At 43.6% G+C, this 24,619-nt stretch overlaps 2 protein-coding genes across 2 annotated transcripts in view; one reads left to right on the top strand and one right to left on the bottom strand.

Moving 5' to 3' along the window:
* The window catches only part of NUP210 (nucleoporin 210), a gene marked incomplete at its 5' end in the record, with an annotated part of 331,314 nt that extends 310,727 nt beyond the window's left edge, over positions 1-20,587 (bottom strand). Inside the window, one exon of the mRNA XM_082265210.1 lies at positions 20,430-20,587. Coding sequence (XP_082121336.1) covers positions 20,430-20,587 — 158 coding nt within the window. The remainder of the gene's footprint in view (positions 1-20,429) is intronic.
* HDAC11 (histone deacetylase 11) overlaps positions 20,556-24,619 on the top strand; it is a 77,913-nt gene continuing 73,849 nt past the window's right edge. Inside the window, exon 1 of the mRNA XM_082265209.1 lies at positions 20,556-20,574. The gene's annotated coding sequence lies outside the window, so the exon portion shown is untranslated. The remainder of the gene's footprint in view (positions 20,575-24,619) is intronic.

The following is a 24,619-nucleotide window of genomic DNA, read 5'->3' on the forward strand; positions in this document are numbered from 1 at the left end:
AGTTTTTGGAAAATGAGAAAAGAAAATGAAAACTTATTTTTTTTATTTTACACATAAAGTTGTCAATTGATAAGATTTTTCAACACATAGTAAAAATCACATCCCAAAATACATTCTGCGACTCCTCCCCAGTATGGCAATACCAAGTGTGAGACTTTTCCACAGCCTGGCCACAGAGGCCCAAAATCCAAGTAGCACCTTCAGGCGTTCTAGGACCATAAATTACACATATAATTTAACTCCTACATATCACACTTTTGAAGGCCCTGGAGTACCAGGACAATATAAAAAGCCCACAAAATGACCCCATTTTGGAAAGCATGGGCTGCAGACAGGCACTCTGATGGGCTGGTGACAGGCACTCTGAAGGGCTTTATCATTGGGCAATCTGTGTGTGTTTTATTGTGCACTGTAATCGGTAACTGCCTGTTACAGGTTCAGTGTGTGAGGAGGAGAGCTCGGTAACAGGCAGTTACCGGGTTTGTTGACATTTGTGACCGGCTGCGATTGGACACAGCCGGTCACGTGGTTAAGAGCCAATTTCATTCATTCATCAATATAATGTGTAAATAGTAAATATGGCATAAATGAAGAAAAAATATTTTATTTTTTACATTTTTTTTCATTTTTTTCTTCATTTATGCCATATTCACCATTTTTCATCCATTTACATATCCTATTTTTGGCACATGCACTTAGTCCACATTGAACAGGAGAGTTGGGTAATTATCTACATCATATTACACACAAGGGATGTACCCTCTTGTTCTTAATTACCATATGAGGGATACACTCTCCTTGTATCAATCATTTTAAATGGATTATGTGCATGAGAGAGCACCAGGAGATTTGCTTGTTTGTTTGTGCTATGACAGGAGGGGCGGGTGTGTAGGTGGGGTGGTGTGTATAAAGGAAGAGTGTGTGCGGCGTGACGTCAGCTTCTGAAGACGTTACATTTGAGGGCGAAATGCTTTAAGTTGGAAAGCGCGACGCAACGTACCTTATCCACACCTACGTCGGTCTCTGGGGGGTCTGGTGGGGCTGAGCTACCTGGGTCCCTGTGGTTAATGCGGTAGCCTACACGGGAGAGTCATACAAAGGACTATTTTAATTGCATATAATTTTTAGCCCTATTGGGATTTTTTTGATATATAAAGACTACCTTACGTTATTACACAAAGTGGAGGTTACTCTCTTTTTTTTTTTATATCTTTCCTGCAAAACCATCTCCGGAGCTTGGATCCTTTGGAGGTAGAGGCAGGAGCTTCGCAGGACATGCCATTTGGGTCATAGTGACCAAACTAGCCCGCTCTGATCCTATTGCCGTAAGGTAAGGAGGATCAACACCATCCGGTGAGTAGGAATTCTTACTCATTAAACGCACTGGGTGGCACCTAGCTCCCTGCATCCATCCATCCATCCATGGTTGGAATACATTGATTGGGCAAGATAAGAGAAGCACACTGTTTTGAAAGGACACGGAGTGAGTGTCTCCTTTATGGGGTTGGTTGTTTTTTTTTTTTTCCATTTCTTTCATTCACCTGGACTTCCTTTATTAGATTCTCCATGCACTATAGAAGTGTATGGTGTTACACAGATACTTTTATTTGATATGTTGCACAAGTAATTTTATTTGACATGTTTATGTTGTATATGGTTTAGGCTGATGGTGCACTGCATATATAAGCAAGCGCTGTTATCTGCTTGGAGCTGAACGTCATATGATGTCCACCCGGAGGAAGGGGGGGTTCCTGCCGATGTAATTTTACCATGCGCCGGTAGGGATGGGGTAGACAGAAGGTCATGTAGCGGTCACCATAAAAACAGCAGATATTGTCAGTAATGAAGGCCAACAGTGCTTTGAAAAAGTATACATACACCATTTACATTTTCCACATTTGTCATGTTACAACCAAAAACAAAATGTATTTTATTGGGATTTTAGGTTATAGACCAACACAAAGTGGCACATAAATTGTAGAGTAGAAGAAAAATGATGTGAAAGGAAAATTATAAATGGTTTTCAAAATGATTTACAAAAAATTGTGGCGTGCAATTGTATTAAGCCCCCTTTACTCTGATAGCCCCTAAATAAAATCTAGTGGAACCAATTGCCTCCAGAAGTCACCGAATTAGTAAATAGAGTCCACCTGTGTGTAATTTGATCTCAGTATAAATACAGCTGTTCTGTGGACCCTCAGAGGTTTGTTAGTGAACAAACAGCACCATCAAGGACAAGGAACACACCAGCCAGGTCAGGGATAATGTTGTGGAGAAGCTTAAAGCAGGGTTAGGTTATAAAAAAATATCCCAAGCTTTAAACATCTCACAGACCACTCTTCAACCCATCATCCGAAAATGGGAGCATGGCACAACTGCAAACCTACCAAGACATGGCCGTCCACCTAAACTGACAGGCCGGGCAAGGACAGCATTAATCAGAGAAGCAGCCAAGAGGATATGACAACTCTGCAGGAGCTGCAGAAATCCACAGCTCAGGTGGGAGAATCTGTCCACAGGACAACTATTAGTCATGCACTTACAAATCTGGCATTTATGTAAGAGTGGCAAGAAGAAAGCCATTGTTGAAAGAAAGCCATAAGAATTCCTGTTTGAGTTGATGGGAAGATGGATGGAGCCAATTACAGGGTAAACTTAGAAAAAAAACCTGTTAGAATCTGCAAAAGGACTTGAGACTGGGGCGGAGGTTCACCTTCCAGCAGGACAACGACCCTAAACATACTGCCAGAGCTACAATGGAATGGTTTAGATCAAAGCATAATTATCTGCTAGAGCAGCCCAGTCGAAGTCCAGACCTAAATCCAATTGAGAATCTTTTGTAGGACTTATAAATTTCTGTTTGCAGACCCTCTCCATCCAATAGGACAAAGTTTAAGCTATTTTGTAAAGGAAGAATGGGCAAAAAATGTCACTTTCTAGATGTGCAAAGCTGTTAGAGACAAACCCAAATAGACTTCCAGCTATAATTGCAGTGAAAGGTGGTTCGACAAAGTATTGACTTTGAGGGGCTAAATACAAATGCACATCACACTTTTTAGATATTTGTAAAAAATAATGAAAACCATTTATCATTTTCTTTCCACTTCACAATTATGTGCCACTTTGTGTTGGTCTATCACATAAAAATCCCAAAAAAATACATATATATACGTTTTTGGTTGTAACATGACAAAATGTGGAAAATTTCAAGGGGTATGCATACTTTTTCAAGGCACTGTATATGGTAACAGCTTTACAATGCTAAAAGATAGGAATGACTCCTAAAACTGAACTGCTGCCACACTGACATCCAATGCACAGGAGATAACCAAACTTCAGAGGGATTAAACCTAAAACTAATACAAAAAATAAAAAAATAAAAAAAGAGGCAAATTTGCTATCAGTCACTGGCAACGGAGACATTTTCCAGAAATCTTTGCATGGTGGCAAAACCAGCATGGAAAAAAAAAAAAGTTTCACCCAATTTTAATGTAATATCTATAAGCACAAACATAAGTGTTGGGTGTAGGAGAGCTGCCCCCAGATTTTTGGGGTGTAATTGTGTTCATATACATGTGCTTTTAGCAACATGATGAACAGGGGCTGCTCAAAAACTCTAAAAGCCTTTCATTAAAAAGCATCAAGTATATAACATTATAAATATATGCAATAAGAAATTTAATGATAATAATGGTTAAGTAATATCCTGTGGAGAAAACACTACAGTATTCTACAATAATCATAGGCCAGTATTGCCTAACCAGTCCAAACACTAATGCAATTGTATTTTAATTTCACAAATAAGAAAGCAGTTACACTAAAGACCAGCCATGAGTTGCCTCTCCAATAAAATCATTAACTACTTAGGGATAATCCTTTGGCACAGAGCAGCTGGCACAGAGTAAAAAAGTCTGAATAGAAGACATGATGTAATATTAGTCATCGATCATCAAAAGGAAATCTACACACAGAATTTTTTTTTTTTTTTATGAAACTATATTTTTAATGTTTAAATAAAAAATGAATGTATGCAGAGACAAATCTGTAAGACAACAGATATAAAAATTATTCTGCATTTACATCCCTTTCGAATTCTTTGGCTATGGTGAGAACTGTTCTGTAAACAAGACCCTTTAAAAAGCTGACATGCTGTGCAAGGAAAAAAAAAAAAAAAAAAACAGCGAAAAATAAATTCCCAAGGCTAAACTATAGCCAACCAGCTGGAGCCCACCCTCAAAGAGGACTAGGTCCTCTGAACAGTTGCCTGCAAAACCTTGCGGCCAAAAGAAGCATCAGCAGATGCCCAACACTTCCACTTTATAGAACTCTGTAAACGTGTGCATGGACGACCAGGTGGCCTCTTTGCAAAACTGCGTCACTGATGCCAAATAACGGAAGGCCCAGGAAGCACTAAGCACCTGAGTAGAGTGGGCCTTTAACCACTTCCCGCCCGCCCTATTACAAATTGACGGCGGGAATGTGGTTGAGTTATCCTGACCGGACGTCATATGACGGCGGCAGGATAACACTGCTCTGGGCGCCCCCCGGGGGCGCGCAGAGCGGCGATCGGTGATGCGAGGTGTCAGTCTGACACCCTGCATCTCCGATCTCGGTAAAGAGCCTCTGACGGAGGCTCGTTACCATGTGATCAGCCGTGTCCAATCACGGCTGGTCACATAGTAAAACAGGAACAGCCGTTGATCGGCTTTCCTTAGTTCGTGCCTGACAGGCACGAGTAAAGGAGCGCCGATCGGCGGCTCCCCCGACAGGGGGGGGGGTCGGCACTGGTAATCAGATCATTGATTACCAGTGCAGACCCTCGGGGGGGGGGGGGGATGCCACTAGATCCACCAGGGATGCCCACTATGACCCCAGGGATGCCCACTATGACCCCAGGGATGCCCACTATGGCCACCAGGGATGGCGATCAGGGCTCAGGGAGCCCCCCATTGCGCTCCCCATCAGTGATGCCCACTAGTGTCCTCCCTATCAGTGCTGCCCACAAGTGCCCATCATTGCCATCCTTTAGTGTCGCCCACCAGTGCCCATTATTGCCCACCAGTGCCGCCTATCAGTGCCCATTAGTGCCCATCAGTGCCGCCCGTCAGTGCCGATCAGTGCTGCCTATCAGTGCCCATTAGTGCCCGTCAGTGCCGCCTATCAGTGCCCATCAATGCCGCCTATCAGTGCCCAGCAGTGTCGCCTATCAGTGCCCAGCAGTGTCACCTATCAGTGCCCAGCAGTGTCACCTATCAGTGCCCAGCAGTGTCGCCTATCAGTGCCACATATCAGTGCCACATATCAGTGCCACATATCAGTGCCACATATCAGTGCCACATATCAGTGCCACATATCAGTGCCACATATCAGTGCCGCCCATCAGTGCCGCCCATCAGTGCCGCCCATCAGTGCCGCCCATCAGTGCCGCCCATCAGTGCCGCCCATCAGTGCCGCCCCATCAGTGCCGCCCCATCAGTGCCACCCCATCAGTGCCACCCCATCAGTGCCACCCCATCAGTGCCACCCCATCAGTGCCTGTCAGTGCAGTCTCATCAGTGCTCATCAGTGCAGGAAAAAACTTATTTATTTACAAAATTGTATAACATAAACAAAAAAACTTTTTTTTTTCTTCAAACTATTCTGTCTTTTTTTATTTGTTTAGCAAAAAGTAAAAATCGCACAGGTGATCAAATACCACCAAAAGAAAGCTCTATTTGTGGGGGGAAAATGATATAAATTTGGTGTAAGTACAGTGTTGCATGACCGCGCAATTGTCATTAAAAATGCAACAGCGCTAAAAGGGGAAAATTGGCCTGGGCGGGAAGGGAGGGAAGTGCCCTGTATTAAAGTGGTTAAAAGGGGAAAAAAAAAAAAAAAAAAAGGCCTGAATCACCGTCTGTCTGATCCATCTGGAAATGGTCGCAGAGGAAGTGGACAACCCTTCCCGAGGCCTGCCCGCGAGCACAAATAGGGAGTTTGACTTCCTAAAAGACTACGTAGCTGCCGAGTACACCCCAATTGCCCGGACCACATCCAAGACATGCAAAGCAATTTCCTTTGAGTGTTTTGGCCTGGGGCACAGGGAAGGCAAACACAATGTCTTCATTTAAATGAAAATCAGAGACAACCTTTGGAAGGGACAACGGACAGGGGAGAAGAACCCCCTCTTATATCTCTGTGAACCACCAAATAAGGTGAACGACAGGATAACGCCACCAATCGACACCCTGCGCGTAGTAGTGATAGCCACCAAAAAGGCCACCTTCTGAGACAGCTTAAGCAGGGGAATCTTCCAAAGATTCACAAAAAGAGGCTTCTGGAAGACAAAGCACCAAATTGAGGCCCCAAGGCGGCAGTGGAGACCGCACTGGAGGAGCTAAGTGCCGAACTCCCTGAAGAAAAAAGTACGCATCAGGGAGTGTGTGGCCAAGGGCCATTGAAACAAGACTGCCAAGGTTAACACCTGGCCCTTGATCATACTCAAGGTCAGTTTCTGCTCATCCCCCCCGTTTAAAAGGAAGGTCAAGATCTGAGCCACTGAAAAGAAGTGAGGATGAACCCCAAGACACTCACACCACGTGATGTACGTCTTCCACGTATAATGGTAGATCGTCCTAGAAGTAAATTTCCTAGCTTTTAACAGCGTTGGAATCATCGACCCAGACAAACCCATATCTTTCAGCACCTGGCGTTCAACAGCCAAGCCGTCAAAGCCAGCGACTGTAAAGCCGGATGAAAGATTGGTCCTTGGGACAGCAGATCCTCCCTGAGAAGAAGCTTCCAAGGAACCTCGGCAACCAGCCGCACCAGATCGGCATACCAAGCCTAGCAAGGTCAGTCCGGAGCCACTAAGATGACCAGAATCCCTTCTGCCTTGATCCTGCGTAGAAGTTTTGGCAGAAGCTTGAGAAGAGGGAAGGAGTAACTCAGACGATACTGACACCACGGGGCCACCAGCGTGACTGTGGCGTCTGCCAGAGGATCCTAAGACTGTGCCACAAACCTTTGCACCTTTCTGCTTAGCCGAGACGCCAACAGATCAACCTCAGGGATGCCCCAACCGGAGACAACTGATTAAACATCTCCCGATGAAGGGACCACTCTCCTTGGTCCAACGCCTGCCGACAGAGGCAATCCGCCTGCCAGGTTTCCACCCCCGAAATGTGCACTGTGGACAGGGCTGGAATGAAATGATCTGCCCATCTTAGAATGCCGGCTACCTCCAGAGCCACCAGGACACTTCTTGTGCCCCCTGGCGATTGACATAAGCCACAGCCGTGGCGTCGTCCGATTGAATGTGCACTGGACATCCCTGAAGACGATCCGTCCAATGTTCCAGGCACAGTCTGATCGCTCGGAGTTCCAGGACATTGATCGGTAGTCTGGCCTATTCCAGTGTCCAGACACCCTGAGAAGAATATTTACAGAGGACACCTCCACACCCTGCCAGGCTGGCATCCATGGTGACCACTGTCCAATATAAGGGGAGAAGGGATTTGCCAAGCCGAAGGGCCGGAGAACAAAGCCACCGAATCAGAGACCCTTTCATTCCCCCCGCTCAGCCAGATCCGATTGTCCAGAGACTGCAGATCCTTGTCCCATTTTCCCAGAATCTCCCTTGCAGGGACGTTGAATGGAACTGTGCAAAAGGTACCGCCTCAAAAGTAGATACCATCAGGCCCAGCACCTTCATGCAAGTCCGGAAGCATGACCATCTGCTGTAGAGCAGGAGACAAATTGCAGCCTGCATTTTCTGGAGTTTGTACAGAGGAAGGAGCGCTCTGGCTAAGGCCGAGTCCAGAGTCAGACCCAGATAGTCCAGCTTTGTGGACGGAACCAGAGCAGACTTCTGAAAATTTTTTACTCACGATTACACAGATCACAAAAGTGTAATGTATTGCTATGGTTGGTCAGATTTAAACCGACATGCATCCACTTAAGAAAATGTCGCTATGTTAACGCTCCTGTGCGATAATTTTCAATATGGTGTCAAACTCCTATCTAGACATATTACTGCATGTGGATAATGGGTTTATCGCTGCCCTCAAAGGACTGGGGACGTCCGATTTGACTTGGTATAGGAAATAAAGAAGGCGCATAGACAGAGACCATTATTCTTAAACATGTGTTATTAAATGGTATAAAACGGAGGTGAATGTACTCACAAACCAATGCTTGCATCATAGCTTAGGCATATCATCTGCTTTAGTCCATATACGTAAATACACAATGCTCGTAGACACATCGGCTAATGCGTTTCAAGGTTACCATCCTCTTCAGAGCCTTGTCTAGAGGACTATGGTATAGCTGAGGGAATCTTATGGTCCCATTCCGTGCCTCCCAGCCTGGTGCTGTCATTGTACAGATTCTCCTCTCTTGCCTGAGTCTGAGTCTCAGACATGAGAGAAGAATCTGCAAAGTGACAGCACCAGGCTGAGAGGCACGGAATGGGACCATAAAAGAGTCCCTTCAGCTATACCAATATAGTCATCTAGATAAGGCTCTGAAGAAGAGGGTAACCTCAAAAACGCGTTAGCCGATGTGTCTACGAGCATTGTGAATTTATCTATATAGACTTAAGCATATGATGTTATGTCTAAGCTATGATGTAAGCATTGGTTTTGGAGTACCTTAACCACTTGCCCACTGGGCACTTAAACCCCCTTCCTAACCAGGCCAATTTTTAGCTTTCAGTGCTCTCACATTTTGAATGACAATTACTCAATCATGCAACACTGTACATATATGAAATTTGTGTTTTTTTTCACACAAATAAAGCTTTCTTTTGGTGGTATTTAATCATCACTGGGTTTTTTATTTTTTGTGCTATAAATGTAAAAATCTGATATTTTTGTAAAGAAAAAATGCATTTTTCTTCATTTCTGTTATAAAATTTTGCAAATTAGTAATTTTTCTTCATAAATTTTGGCCAAAATGTATACTGCTATATATCTTTGGTTAAAAAACCCCAAAATAAGTGTATAGTTTTTGATCTTTATGAAGTTTATAGAGTCTACAAGCTTTGGTGTAAATCAATGAAAATTGATCACACCTAATCACACCTCATGTACTGACGGCCCATCTCATTTCTTGAGACACTAACATGCCTGGAAAGTACAAATACCCCTCAAATTACCCCTTTTTGGAAAGTAGACATGCCAAGGTATTTAGTAAGAGGCATAGTGAGTTTTTTGAAGTTGTAATTTTTTCCCATAATTATTTGCAAAATGAACATTTTTTTTTTTCACAAATGTATCATATTAAAGGGTTATTTCTCTCACCTGGCATGTGCATACCACAAATTACACCCCAAAATACATTCTGCTACTCCTGAGTATGGCAATACTAGGAGCACAATTTACACATATAATTTCCTGACAACCTATCACACTTTTGAAGACCCTGGAGCACCGGGACAATGGAAACACCCACAAAATGACCCCATTTTGGAAATCAAACACCCCAACGTATAATCTCCTAGGCATAATGAGTCTTTGGAACGTGTCATTTTTGTCCATACGTTTTTTGGAAAACGGGGAAAGAAAATGAAAACGCATTTTTTTTTTTTTTTTTTTTTTCACACATAGTGGTCCATTTATAAGATATTTCTAAGACACAGCATGAGCATACCACACATTTCACCCCAAACTACATTCTGCTACTCCTCCTGAGTATGGGGATACCACATGTATGAGACTTTTACACTGCCTGGCCACATACAGAGGCCCAACATGCAAGGAGCACCTCCAAGCATTCTAGGAGCACAATTTACACATATAATTTCCTGACAACCTATCACACTTTTGAAGACCCTGGAGCACCGGGACAATGTAAATGCCCACAAAATGACCCCATTTTGGAAAGCAAACACTCCAACTTATATTTTATAAGGCATAACGAGTCTTTTGAACATGTCATTTTTTTCCGAAAGTTTGTGGGAAATGTGGAAAGAAAAGGAAAACGCAATATTTTTACACAAAGTTGTCCGTTTATAAGATATTTCTAAGACGCAGCATGTGCATACCACAAATTACACCCCAAAATGCAATCTGCTGCTCCTCCTGAGTACAGCAATACCACGTGTGAGACTTTTACACAACCTGGCTACATACAGAGGCCCAACATCAAAGTAGCACCTCACATTGTGTAAAACCAATAAATTAATACCCGCGCTGTGATGAATGGTAAAAAATATATATAGTGATAAAACCTGAAGCTGCTGCTCACTAGGTAAAATACCAGTAGGATTAAAAGGATGAATAACGCAGCGCTGACAGGTATATAAAAGTGGGGATAAGGTGTAAAAAAAATGGTCTGTGGAAACTACATATTGAGTGATCAGATCATAAACCAATTGAATAAATATAAGAATATTAATGAATATAGGTATAAATATAGAGTGCTTAAATGAGATATAAATGAATATAAGTACAAATATAAATATAAAGTGCTACGGTGATCAATAGTATAAAACAGTATTTTAGTGCAAAAATATAAATATCAAATGTCCTTTGTGCAACCATATACAAAGTGCAAAATTAGGTTCAGTCCAAAGAAAGATTTCTTCCAAGAAAAACTAAGGTGCTGGAAAGGTGCTCATATCCATAAAGTGCCCAGGTGCTCTTCAAGAAAAATCCCCCTAAGGGAATGCACTCGCCACAACTAGGATAATAGAGAGCCTTAAGCAAGAGGATTTTTCTTTAACCGGATGGTTGGATTGAGACCTCCTATTGGCTTCCTTAATGGTACCTTGCCCCTTTTTTCCTGTATTATGTCTCAAACAAGAAGGAAGGAGGCAGACATGGTGAAGCCCGTAAGGAGTTTATTAAATATTAGGCATTAAAATTAGTACTCACAAACATCGGTGGGTAATCGGCATATACAAAGCAATTACACTGCGTATTCCTCCGCTTTGGTGGACGCTGCCGGCGTGCGTTCCACGGTGGTTCCAGGAAATGACGTAGTGACGATGCTCCGCTGCCCGGAAGTGCGTCCACTTGTTACTGCTACATTTCTTTGGTAAAAAATAACCCAAATCTGTGTATATTTGGGCTTCCTGAAGGTTATTGAGTCTACAAGCTATGGTGCCAATCAATGAGAATTGATCACACCTGATGTATCAATGACCCAATTTCTTGAGACACTTATGGTGTGAATACACGATTAGAATATCGCCCGATCATTCGACCACCGACTTTTGAAAAAGTATTTGTCGGTCGAAAACGTTGCCAACATACACAGTCCGAATATCGCCCGACCGTTGCCCGCCGACCATCGAAACAGTGTTCGTTTTCGGGCATGCGTGATGAGGTTATACAGATTTAAAACTGAACGACCTTAACACCAACGTATAGAATATCGTTCTTTCGCAAACGAGACGACAGAATTTTTCGTGTTTTTCAAACGGTATTTTTCGTTCTCAATATCGATATCGCTCATTGATGGCTGGGCATTAACGAGTAGAATATCGGCCGATTGCTCGCTGAATGGAAATTTTCGGCCGATTTTCTAATCGTGTATTCCAGCCATAAGTTCCGGTTCACACTGGGGCAACTTGTCAGGCAACTTAGCCACCTGACAAGTCACGCACCATTCAGTGCAATGGAACCAGTCGAATCTGAGCGACTCTAGTCGCTCCAACTTAGAAAAAGTCTGCATTACTTTGGGAATGACTTGCATTGACTTCTATTAGAGAAGTTGTTTGCAAGCCACGCTGAAGTCGCGCTGCACGGGGCGGCTTCAGAGTCAGGCGACTTTGAAGCCGCCCCAGTGTGAACCCAGCCTAACAAGCCAAAATAGTACAAATACCCCCGAAATTACCCCTTTTTGGAAAGTAGACATTCCAAGGTATTTGGTAAGAGGCATGGTGAGTTCGAGTTGTATTTTTTCCCCACAATTCTTTGCAGAATGAAGATGATTGAAGATGATATATTAAAAGGTTATTTCTCTCACATGGCATATGTATACTTGCAACTACACCCCAAAACACATTCTGCTACTCCTCCTGAGTATGGTGACACCACATGTGAGACTTTTTCCCAGCCTAAAGCTGGATACACATTATGCAACTTTTGTTGTTAGATTTCCTTTAGATTTACCTTTAACTATGTAGTGCAAGGGCCTGACTGATTGCATATAAATTGAAAGGGCTTAGATTTGACTCATATTATATGGTTTTGGTAGATCTAAAGGAAAAAATCTAAAGACAATTGTATAGTGTATATGGCACATAACCCCATACAGAGGCCCAACACCGCCAGGTGTTCTAGGGACATAAATTACACATCTAATTTCCTGACTACCTAGTATACTTCTGAAGGCCCTGGGGCACCAGGACAAATGGAAACGCCCACAAAATTACACCATTTTGGAAAGCAAATGGCCCAACGTATAGTCTGAGGCATAGTGAGTCTTTTGAACATGTCATTTTTTCCACAAGCTTTTGTAAAATGTAGAAAGAAAATGAAAACGCTTTTTTTTTTCCCACACGTTTTTACGGCGCTGATGAGAATCCACTGATGGGTGGCACTGATTGGCACTGATGAGCACTGTAGGACACTAATAAGCACTCCCTGATGGGCACTATAGGGCACTGTAGTGGCACCATAGAGCACTGTTGGCAATGTAGGGGCATTGTTGGCACTGTAGGGGGACTAATGTGGCACCAGGGTGGATTTAATTTAAATCAAGTCGATTTAAATCGCTAGTAAAAAGGCTTGGTTTAAATCATCTCAATTTAAATCATAATTTTTTTTTTTTTTAATAGAACAAAAAAATAAACCCAGTGGCATATAAATACCACTAAAAGAAAGCTCTATTTGTGTGAAAGGAGGACAAAAATTGAATATGGGTACATGTCATTGAAAACATGGGAGAAAACTGGCCAGGTTAGGAAGGTGGTTTAATTGCCCAGTGGGCAAGTGGTTAAACATATGACTGCACATGTGTGAACTTGTTTTTAGTGTGGGGGGCTGGGGAGGGCTTTCTTTAACCACTTGCCGACCGCCGCAAGTACATATACTGCGGCGGTCAGCCCCTCACAGGCAAAGTGACGTACCGGTACGTCACTAGCCTGTGAGGCTCTGGGGAGCGAGCGCCGTCGGAGGCGCCGTCACGGACACCCCCCGCGCGTGTGAGTGGCGGATCCGATGTCCGCCTCTCACTCACGATCGTCCGTGACACCGGGAGAAAGGCAGGCGGCTAGTGTAAACAAGCTGCCTGTCAATCTCCCCTGTGTAGAAAACAGTGATCATACGGTTCTACTATGTAGGACCGTTGATCATTGTTCCTACACTTCAAGCCAATCACAGTTAGAATCACGCCCCTAGGGACACACAGCCCCTCCCTCTCAAATAAAGTTAACCCCTTCAGTACCAGTGTATTTTTACAGTAACAGTGCATATGTATAGCACTGATTACTGCAGTAATGTCACTGGTAACCCCAAAAAAGTGTCAAAAATGTCAGTCAAGGGTCCAATCTGTCCGCCCCAATGTCGCAGTACCGCAAAAAAAAAAAAAAAAATAAAATATATATATATATATATATATATATATATGCAGATCGCCGCCATTACGTGTTAAAAAAGCAGCAAAAATGACAAAAATCTTTCCCTTTGTTAGTAAACGCAATAACTTTTGCGCAAACCACTCAAAATATGCTTTTTGCTATTTTTTTTACCAAACATATGTAGCATAAAACAAATTGGCCGAAGATGTTAAAAAATTTTGATTTTAAATTTTTTTTTTGGGAATTTCATATAAAAAAAATGTGAAAAATATTGTTATTTTTGCAAAATTCACGCTCTTTTTTTTGGTTTATAGCGCATGATAAAAAAAAAAAAAAAAAAAATCGCACAGGTGATCAAATAACAAAAGAAAGCTCTGTTTCTGGGAAAAAAAGGACGTCAAATTCGTTAAAGGTACAGCGCCGCACGACCGCGCAATTGTCCGTTAAAAGTCACGCAGTGCCGAATCGCAAAATACCCCCTGGTCAGGAAGGGGGTAAAATCTTCCGGGGCTTAAGTGGTTAAAGGAGTTGTAAAATCAGAAGGATTTTTTTTTTTATCTTAATGCATTATATGCTTTTATGTGCAGCAGCCCCCTCTGCACCTCTAACACTTACCTGAGGTCCCTCTCTGTTCAGCGATGTTCACGAGTGTCTCAGCCAATCCGAGATTCTCCCTCCTTATTGGCCGAGACACAGCAGCGGCGCCATTAGCTGCCGCTGCTATCAAAGTGAGCGAACCAATCAGGAGGGGATGGGGCATGCACTCCGAGTCTGAATGGACACAGGGAGCTGTGACTCGGCTCGGGTGCTCTCATAGCAAGCTGCCAGGGAGAGGCCAGGATCACAGATCAGGGACCCAAGAAGAGGAGGATCTGGGCTGCTCTGTGCAAATCCACTGCAACAGAGCAGGTAAGCAAACCATGTTTCAACACCAATACGATTGGGCGCCAACAAAATTGTGTGCATCTTGCCACAAGGATAATTGAGGCCAACTGTCTAAAGCTGCTAGAGAATATCCTTGGGAGGAGAAACCGCAATCAACATAGAAAATTTCTCTCAAAAGCACTTAGGACATGTTACTGCACTTAGTGGTTCAATCCAAAATTTAAAAAAAAAACAACTAGCTTGTGTAAGAACGATAAAAAGCATTTATTAAAATCACAAAGTCAAAGAATCCAATCCATAAAAATGAAAGAAGGGGGGGGGGGGGGGACATCCAAACATGGTCCTTCAGAATTATAAAAATGTATATAACTGAGTATTGGCCTCACTTCCTCTCATAAAATTAAGCCCATGACTGGGGGGAGCCCACTTGCCTCTAGATGGAGAGATGTGGCTGGCAGTATGGCTGGTGGAGCAGAATGCTGAAGCCGATGGCCATAGTGTCTGCTCTATGGAGGCAAGGGGGCTCTTGCAAAAACTGCTCATGGCACCAGCGGTGCCTGGCCCAAGATGACTGTTGATGTGAACTCCGTAACGCGGCTGAAGTGACATCTCAACCTCAAGCCGGACTTGCTGACCGCGAAGAGACTGAGGACTAGAGAAGCGAATCAACCTGGCACCAGGGGAGGACATCACAAGCAGCGGCGAGGTCTGGGGCTGTGTTGAGTGGAGGAAGGGGAATCCTCACGTATGCCTGTTAGGTGGTCACCATGACAATGCGTTTCGCTCAATAGAGCCTTGTCAAGTCACGTTTGTTATTTTTATAGGGGGGAAAAAAAAAAAAAAAAACATACAAATCGCTTTAATACGAGGGTGGGGGGCCTTGGTGTAAAATGCAGACCTTGCTTTTTGCTGCAAGGTCTGTTTTAATAAGACTGTAGAATTAATACCATTCAGAATCATTTTCTAATACAGCGGAATGGATTTAGACATTTTAACATCTGTTTATCTGAAACCCACTGCAACTAAACACAAGGAAAACCCCCCTGGTAATTATAATTAAAGACACCACTCCCTACCAAGCATTCAGTCTGTGAACTTCAGACACTTCCTTTGTGAAGTTCTATAAATTCTCTACCTCTTTGACAAAGCTGACTTCAATAACTGCCAACTAAAACATCCACTTGTTCCAACCTGGAACTGCTCCAGCAGTGTCACAATACACCACGGCCGTCGGTTGTAACTGATTCCTCTCACATCACATCTGTTTAAAATGTGGTATTCTAACTGTAACCGAGGGTTATTTTGTTTAAGGAAAAAAAAAAAAAAAAAAAAAAAGCAATAAGACATGTACCTGGACTTTACTTAAAACGTTGTGTTTTTATTGCTTTTCACTCATACAAAACCCCGTTTAAAATGTGTCATTCTTCTAGTTGTAAACAGATGTTAAATGAGAGGAATCGGTTACAACAGGCGGCTGTGGTGTATAAGACGTCTTATGAGTGGAGGAGATGGGTGAACCGTACTCCAGACAGGACTGGAAGTTTTAGCATCTGATGTTCGGTGCATATTGTAATGAATGGGAGTAATGAAACTACAGTTTAAAGAGGAAGTAAACCCACTTAGAAAAAAAAATAAATAAAGGTGAAAAAAAAGACAAAGGCATAATGAGCTAGTGTATGCATCGCATACTAGCTCATTATGAAGTACTTATCTAAAAACAAAGACCCCGCAGTGCCGACAGGACGGCCGACATGTTTAGCCGTCCTGCTTCCTGGATCGCGTCCTCCGGCCATCTGATTGGCCGGAGGCGCGATTACATCACTCCCGCGCATGCGCACGGGAGCCGCCGTTCATGGCACTGGGCTCTGAAGGAACGGCATGAGTGGCCACACAGGTCTGAAGGAATGCCACAGGATGAAGTCATCGGCTGCATGCACTGTAAATATCTCCTCAACGGTGCATGTTTAGGAGATATTTATAGCACCTATAGGTAAGTCTTAATATAGGCTTACTTATACCTAAATGTCAACAAAGTGGGTTTACAACCACTTGAAGGCCTGGGTAGAGCTGCACGACCTATTAAAAAAAAAATAATATAGTTTCACCCCCCTACCGATCTTAAAACTGCATGTCCTCGTTTCTTACAGAGAGCTGTTCTCTGTTCACTCACAGCTGTCAAAAAAAGCCTCCAGCAAATGTTTAGCAACATTATTAAGGCTGCTAGATAACTAAATACAATGTTTTATAATGTATTATTTTGTTCTTTTAGATCAAAGTAACAAACTTCCGTCTGTAAGTGAGGGCAGTTTAACCTCTTAAAAACTAAGCCTTTTTCTGACACTTGTAGCTTACATGTTAAAATCAGCATTTTTTTTGCTGGAAAATTACTTGGAACCCCAAACACACACATACATACATATACACACACACTTTTTTTTTTTAGCAGAGACCCTAGAGGATAAAATGGCGATCATTGCAATCTTTAAAGTCTTTAAAACGTATTTTTTTTTTTTTTTTTATTAACAGTATAGTTTTATTTATGTTTTAGTTTATTTTAACAGTATAGTTAACCCAATTTTTTTTTTATAATGTAAAAGATGATGTTACGCTGAGAATTGTGATCTTTATTCCAAGCAAAAAAAATAGTGATTCTCATTTTATTCAGAATCGTGCAGCTCTAGGCCTAGGTTACACTTACAATCAGGATGGTAAAAAAAAGGTGCCAAGCCATGGTATTACCACCCCCATTAAGGTGCAAAGGAAGGCGGCTGGTATTGTACACATTCTGCAGCAGTGTTGCTTTACTGCACAAATTATACCCCGTAACGTTAAGCCAGCAGTACTGCCGCTGAACATGTCCCATTCAAGTAAATGCGGCCACGGCATGCATTGAAGTGGTGTGGGCTTATAGGGTTCAAACAGGCATCCTGGTGGTGACATAAAACCTACCAACTACCTGTCGAATGCCCTCTGAAATGTGATCCACCACACATCGCTTTTCAAAGGGGCAGCAAGGGCATGTGGTAGGAATCGACCAGTTTTTCCAGGGCTGATAACGATTTTCTGGCCACCCTTTAGGCCGATAGCCGATATTAGGTGCCAATATTCTGCACATTTAAAGTTTTTATTTTTACACTGTCCTTTAAAAAAAAAAAAAAAAAAAAATTGGATTACTTTAATTGCTGTCACAAGAAATGCAAACATCCCTTGTGACAGTAATAAGCAGTGACAGGTACTCTTGATGGAGGCATCTGGGGTCTAAAAGACCCCAAACCCCTCCTCTGCACTTATAAGCAAACAAAACGTCAAGTTTGGCTGTTTTGAATTTTTTTTTTTATAAATCTGGCGCCTTTAAGGCTCCAGTACCCGGAAGTGATGTCATGACATGGCTTCCTGGGTTTTTACATCAGAGACCCGATCAGAGCCGAATGCGGGTCTTCATCCAGCCAGCGGTCGTACTGGTTGGTTCCTCGGGTCTCCCAGTGAAACAGGAGACCCAGGCGAGCCGCGGAGGGTGGCGGATGTCCCCTTGCGCTCCTTGTAATGACAATCAAGCAGCTGCTCAGCCACATCGGTTGTTATTACAAGAAAGCGGACTGTCGGTTCTAAAAAACAATCTGTACCGGGGTGATGCCTGTAGCTGCAGGCATCACTCTGGTACAAACACTTGAAGCAAAATCGTTCATATTGGCAAGTTTGTGGCTGATACTTTAAAAAAAGTGAATATCGGCCTTGGATAAATGGCCCCACCGATAATCATTCAATCCTTAGCATGTGGCAGCAGAATTTGTACATGGGGCACATACCATAATAGCTTATTCTGACATGCAAATGTCCAAAAATATCCCCCCACCAGGAGAACACAATGGCTCTGCAGAAGGGATTCCCTTGTCAACACTGACTGTGTTAATGGAGGAATCAAACCATTTTCTTTTGCAGGAAAGAAAAACGCTCTCTATGGTTGGCCTTAGTCAAAACGTGATTATACAACGATTAGCCATACCATTAGGGCTGCACGATATTGGGGAAAAAAGAACATTGCGATATTTTGTTTTCAACGATAAATATCGTGATATTTCTCTTTGTGGAATACAGAAGACGGATTAGGCAGAGTCGGGACTCACAGTTGTGGTAGGAGGTAGAAAAACACAGCCTGACATGACATCTGTCCCACACGTTCCCTCTGCCGCCCTAGAGCTAGTTCTCTTGACGGAGCGGTGAGCGCGGCACAGCGAACCGGTCACGTGGTAGCGGCACAGGGAACCAATCAGATGTGCAGGCACGCGTGATTGGTTAGCTGTGCAGCTGCTCACGGCGCGCTGCTCACGGCTGAACGCGTGGGACGGCTGCCAGCACTGCGAGTCCGCCTCCCCCCCCCCCCCCGAGTCCCAACTTCTCCCTGCCTAATGGTAAATATCGCGTCTTCTGCGATATGAATATCGCCCACGCCCGCAGAACGATAGTCGATATATTGACTATCGTTCAGCCTTACATACCATTATGACCACTCACCTAATATGGAGTAGGCCCCCCTTTTCCTACCAAAACAAGTCTAACCTGAGGCATAGATACTACTAGACCTCTGAAGGTATGCTGAGGTATCTGGTACCAAGCCTTCAATACCAGATCCTTTACGTTCTGTAAGGTGCAGGGTGTAGCCTCAATGGACCGGACTTGTTCTTCCAGCACATCCCACAGATGCTCGATTGGACTGAGACCTGGAGAATTTATAGGCCAAGGCAACACCTTGAGCTCGATTTTGTGTTCCTCAAGCCTTTTTTGAACCGTTTTTGCAGTGTGGCATGACACCTAAAGAGAACACCGTTTCCATGAAGGGGTAACTTGGTCAGCATTAATGTTTAGGTAGGTGGTACATGGCAAGTAACATTTAGGCTCCATTCACACTACCGCGGAACGACTTCGGGGGCAAACTGTGAAGTCCCATGCACCGTGACTTTGGCGCGACTTGCATGGTCTTCATATAATGAAGTCTATGCAAGTCGCTCCGAGGTCGCCCCGAAGTAGTACAGGACCCTTTTTCTAAGTCGGAGTGACTTGTGTCGCTCCTATTAGAACGGTCCTGTAGCACTGCATGGACCGCGACTTGTCAGGCTGACAAGTTGCCTGACAAGTCACGGTAGTGTGAATGGAGCCTTACATGAATGGCAGGACCCAAAGGTTTCCTAGTAGAACATTGCCCAAAGCATCACACTGCATCCACCGGCTTGTCTTCTTCCCATATTGCATCCTGGTGCCATCCCTTCCCCAGGTAAGTGACGCACACACATCCAGCTATCTACGTGATGTAAAAGAAAACACAATTCATCAGACCAGGCCACCTTCCACTGCTCTGTGCTCCAGTTCTGATGCTCATGTGCCCATTGTAGGCATTTTTGGCAGTGGACACGGGCCGGCATGGGCACCTTGACCACTCCGTGGCTACGCAGCCCCATAACAAACTGGATGCTCATTTTTTTTTTTTAACTACAGAGACAACATGTTTACTTGCTTCCTAGAATATCCCCCCCCTCCCCCCCCTTAAGATACCATTGTTAACGAGATAATCAATATTATTCACTTTACCTGTCAATGATCATAAAGTTATGGCTGATCAGTGACCCCGTTCACACTGGGGCGACGCTACTTGCGCACCGCGACCTTGGAGCGGCCGGCACAAACTTCATATAATTGAAGTCAGTGCAGGTCGCTCCGGGTCGCCCCAAAGAAGCTCCGGACCCTTTTTCTAAGTCGGAGCAACTTGTGTCGCTCCTATTAGAACGGGTCCACAGCTTCTCTATGGCAGGCGACCTGTCAGGCGACCAGGTCACCCCAGTGTGAACGGGGTCTTAATCTCCAACATCAACACCTGGCAGAGGTTCTAACGTTCTAACCTTTCCCGACTCTACACAGCACATACCACCTTGTCTGGTAAGAGCTGAGTCCAGTGACACCTCCATATCCTGCCATTGTATAAATGAGTGCAGGGGTCACTGGTCTATGGGATGAGGGGGTTAGAGGGACCCAGGCATTAACTCACCATTTGTAGCAGCCCTCAGTGACCTCCAGGGTATAGTTGATCCGGGTTCCTCTTGTATATGGTAGGAGCAGTTTGGGGACATTGAGTTTAGAGCAGCATGTGAGGTGCAGCCCTGTCAGGGCAATGATTAGCAGAGCTTGTCCAGGTAAGAGCCCCATTGTGGCCCCAGAGGTTTCCTATGGTCGGCTGTCCTCCTCCAGGCACTCTCCTGTACGGTTGGGGGATGACACGACGTTCTCCGGCGCAGAACACACGTGCACGTCAGTAATGGCTCTCGGTCACTAGGTGCGGGGGGCCGGCTGCCTCTTCGCTCCCGCCATGTGTTTCATTCCTGGTAACGACTCCCCCTGCCTCCTCCTCCTTCTTCTCAGCCCGCTATCTGAGAGGAAGCGCCGTAAAGAGAGGGAGGGGGTGCTGCGCACACTCAGGGCGGCTCACAGTCCGCTATCGCTGCAGGCTGTGTGTGTGAGCACGTGCAGAGCCCTCACCTATGGCGGGAAGGAGGGGGTGAGGAGAAGATAGAGGTCCTCAGGTTTGTATGTGAGGTGATAGAGGAGTGCACAGTGCTGGACACTTATTACAAGTGATGTGCCCCCGAGGGCTGAACGTATTGTATAACCCCCTCATGCATTAAAAATTTTTTTTCAGTGATCATAAAACGTAATGGTGGACTACAGGTATGATCTGTATTTCATACATATAATGGTCCAGCTTGGCACAATGTAGGCCTCTGCACACTGACCCTGGAAGTAGGCTTGTCGCCTCATCCCTTTAATCACTTCAATGCTGGGCACTTTCACCCCTCCCTGCCCAGGACAATTTTCAGCTTTTAGCGCTGTTGCATTTTGAATGACAATTGCGCGGTCATGCAACACTGTACCTTAACCAAATTTATGTAATTTTTGTTCCCAAAAATAGAGCTTTCTTTTGGTGGTATTTAATCACCGCAAGGTTTTTTCTTTTTTGCTACACAAATAAAAAATGACCGAAAAGGTTGAAAAAAAAAAAAAAGTTTTTTTGTTATAAAATTTTGTAAATAGTTATGTTTTTTTCCTGCACTGATGTGGCACTAATATGCAGCACTGATAGATTGCAATGATGGGCACTGGTGGGCAGCACTGATAGATGGCAATGATGGGCACTGGTGGGCAGCACTGATAGATGGCAATCGTGCGCAGCTCTGATGGAAAGGGCACTGAAAGGGTCCCTGAGCCCTGATTGCCATCCCTGGTGGTCATGGGTGGCTATAGTGGCACCCCCAAGGGTCTGCACTGGTAATCAATGCTCTAATTATCAGCACAGACCACCCCACCCTCCCCTGTCAGGAGAGTCGCAGATCGGCTCTCCTCTACTCGTGCCTTTCAGGCACAAACTGAGGAAAGCCAATCAACGGCTCTTCCTATTAAGGGCTCTTTCACACACTCCGTCCGCTGGACGGATGGAAAATAGGGTTTCCATCCGTCCAGATTTGACGGATCGGGTCGGATGTCAGCGGACATGTCTCCGCTGACATCCGATGCCCCATAGGAATGCATGGGGGGACCGTTCAGATCCGCCAAAAAAACGGACAGGCGGATCTGAACGGTCCGCCTGTGTGAAAAGGGCCTTACTATGTGATCAGCTGTGATTTGATAACTGACAGGTGGACCTGATCGGAAAGCCAGTGTGAAAGGGGCATTATTAGCTCCACATTCGTAAAATACAAACTATCAACATTTTTTTTTTTTTTGAGCTTGGCACATTCATTGCGCCACAGTGTAAAAGTGTTCTAAATTTAGAACCAAAAGTGTCACATGCTTCCTGAATTTGGTGAACGCGTTACCAGCTTGCTGACCGTATATTATATATATATATATATATATATATATATATATATATATATATATATATATAAAAGGTGGCTCTCCTGCGCAGGATCACGTACCTGTACGTGATCCTGCACTTTTGTGTCTGGGGCATGCACGTGCGCCAGCAGCAACCCATTCCCACTGTAATTGGATACACTGGATGGAAGCCAATCAGTGGGTCCAGGGGACTCTATGTCCATCGGGACCCACCGATTGTTCGCAACAGAAGCAGAATGGCGGTCTGCCTATGTAAACAAGGCAGACTGCCGCTCTGTCAGTAGAGAAGGTAGTGATCCTGTGTCTCTGCAGAGCAGGAACACAGATCTCTGCCTTCCCATAGTACAAGCACCTCCCCCACAGTTAGTAAGCACATTTTAGGCACACATTTAACCCTTTGATCACCCCTGATGTCAACCCCTTCAGCCAGTGTCATTAGTACAGTGACAGTGCATATTTTTAGCACTGATCACTGTATTAGTGTCACTGGTCCCCAGAAAAGTGTCATTTAGTGTCTGATTTGTCTGCTACAATATCGCAGTCTTGCTATAAGTTGCTGATCACCGCCATAACTAGTAAATAAATTAATTAATAAAAATTCCATTAAAATATCCCATAGTTTGTAGACGCTATAACTTTTGCGCAAATCAATCAATATACACTTACTGGGATTTTGTTTACCAAAAATATGTAGCAGAATACACATTGGCCTAAATTGACTAAGAAATTCGATTTTTTATTTGATATGTTTTATAACAGAAAGTAAAAAATATCTATTTTTTAAAAAATTGTGTTTTATTTTTGTTTACATCGCAAAAAATAAAAACTGCAGAAGTGATCAAATACAACCATAAGAAAGCTCTATTTGTGGGGAAAAAAAGACATACATTTTTTTTTTGGGCACAGTGTCGCACGACCGCACAATTGTCAGTTAAAGTAATGCAGTACCATGTCACAAAAAAAATGGCCTGGTCATGAAGGGGGGTAAACGTTCTGGAGCTGAAGTTGTTAAGCCCTGGATCACACTAATGTGGTGCGGGATACTGCGTCTATTTCACACAGGAATCGCAGCACATTGTCTCTGGGGTGTGATTTGAGGCATAGATTTTGTATGGCTCAAATTGCACCGCATTCGCACCAAACCCATGCAGGACCCTTTTTTTGTCCGCACCAGAATCACATTGCATAGGTGTTCAAGGTAAAAGAGATGAATCAGCGCTGATTTCAGAAAAGGACTGAAGAATAAATATAATAATAACTGGGTATCATAAAACTGTATAATTATAAGTGCATCAATATATATATATATTGCTACAAAAGTGAAAGTGACAATAAGTGGCTAAAAAATGAATGAATAAATAAGTGATCCCACATGGGTGAATAGAGATGATTGTGAATCAAAGTGCCAATCATAAATAAATAAATATTTAAATAAATCCAAAAAATATGCAAATCTTCAATAATCTTCAAATATAAAATCCAAGCATAGAATCAATAAGTCCAATCAATAAAACTGTGAATATGCAAATAAATAAATACAGTCTTGTGCAATATTCTGTGAAAAAACAAGAGGTGTGGATCTTCCTATTGGATCGTATTCATATGTGACCAGGAATAGTACATAAAAAATTTGACTGATAGTAATAGTCCAAAAAACCAATATGTGACTGTGATATTTAAATCTGAATTGTGTTCATGCAGGGTGAGCAAGATATCCAGAAAACATATAGGTGCAATGGCCACTCACCTCACATTACATTTTTTTTATATATGGTAACCACTCAGATGTTTAGGGATGGTGGGTTCCTCCTTTTCGGTAGGGGTTATTTATTGGGGGGGTCCCTCAATATCCTTTCCTTAGGTGCGGTACTCAATTATGTGCAGATCACCGGGGTTACTCCCATTAGCTCAAAGAGATAAAGTAGGCTTCCATGGTGAAGTATGTAATGCTTTTATTGCAAAAAGACAAATAAAAACTCACATTTACTGCAGAGGACAACAAGCTGCCGCAAGTTGCGGTATGAAGTGCGGGGACTTCTGGTTTTGGCCGTAACCGGAAGTGACGTCACCTGGTTACGGCCAAAACGGAAGTCCCCGCACTTCATACCGCAACTTGCAGCAGCTTGTTGTCCTCTGCAGTAAATGTGAGTTTTTATTTGTCTTTTTTCAATAAAGCATTACATACTTCACCATGGAAGCCTACTTTATCTCTTTGAGCTAATGGGAGTAACCGCGGTGATCTGCACATAATGGAGTACCCCACCTAAGGAAAGGATATCGAGGGACCCCCCCAATAAATAATCCCTACCAAAAAGGAGATAAGGAGAAAAGGAGGAACCCACCATC

Source organism: Pelophylax lessonae, assembly GCF_965119305.1.
Source record: "Pelophylax lessonae genome assembly, chromosome: 8".
NCBI classification, from domain to species: Eukaryota; Metazoa; Chordata; class Amphibia; order Anura; family Ranidae; genus Pelophylax; species Pelophylax lessonae.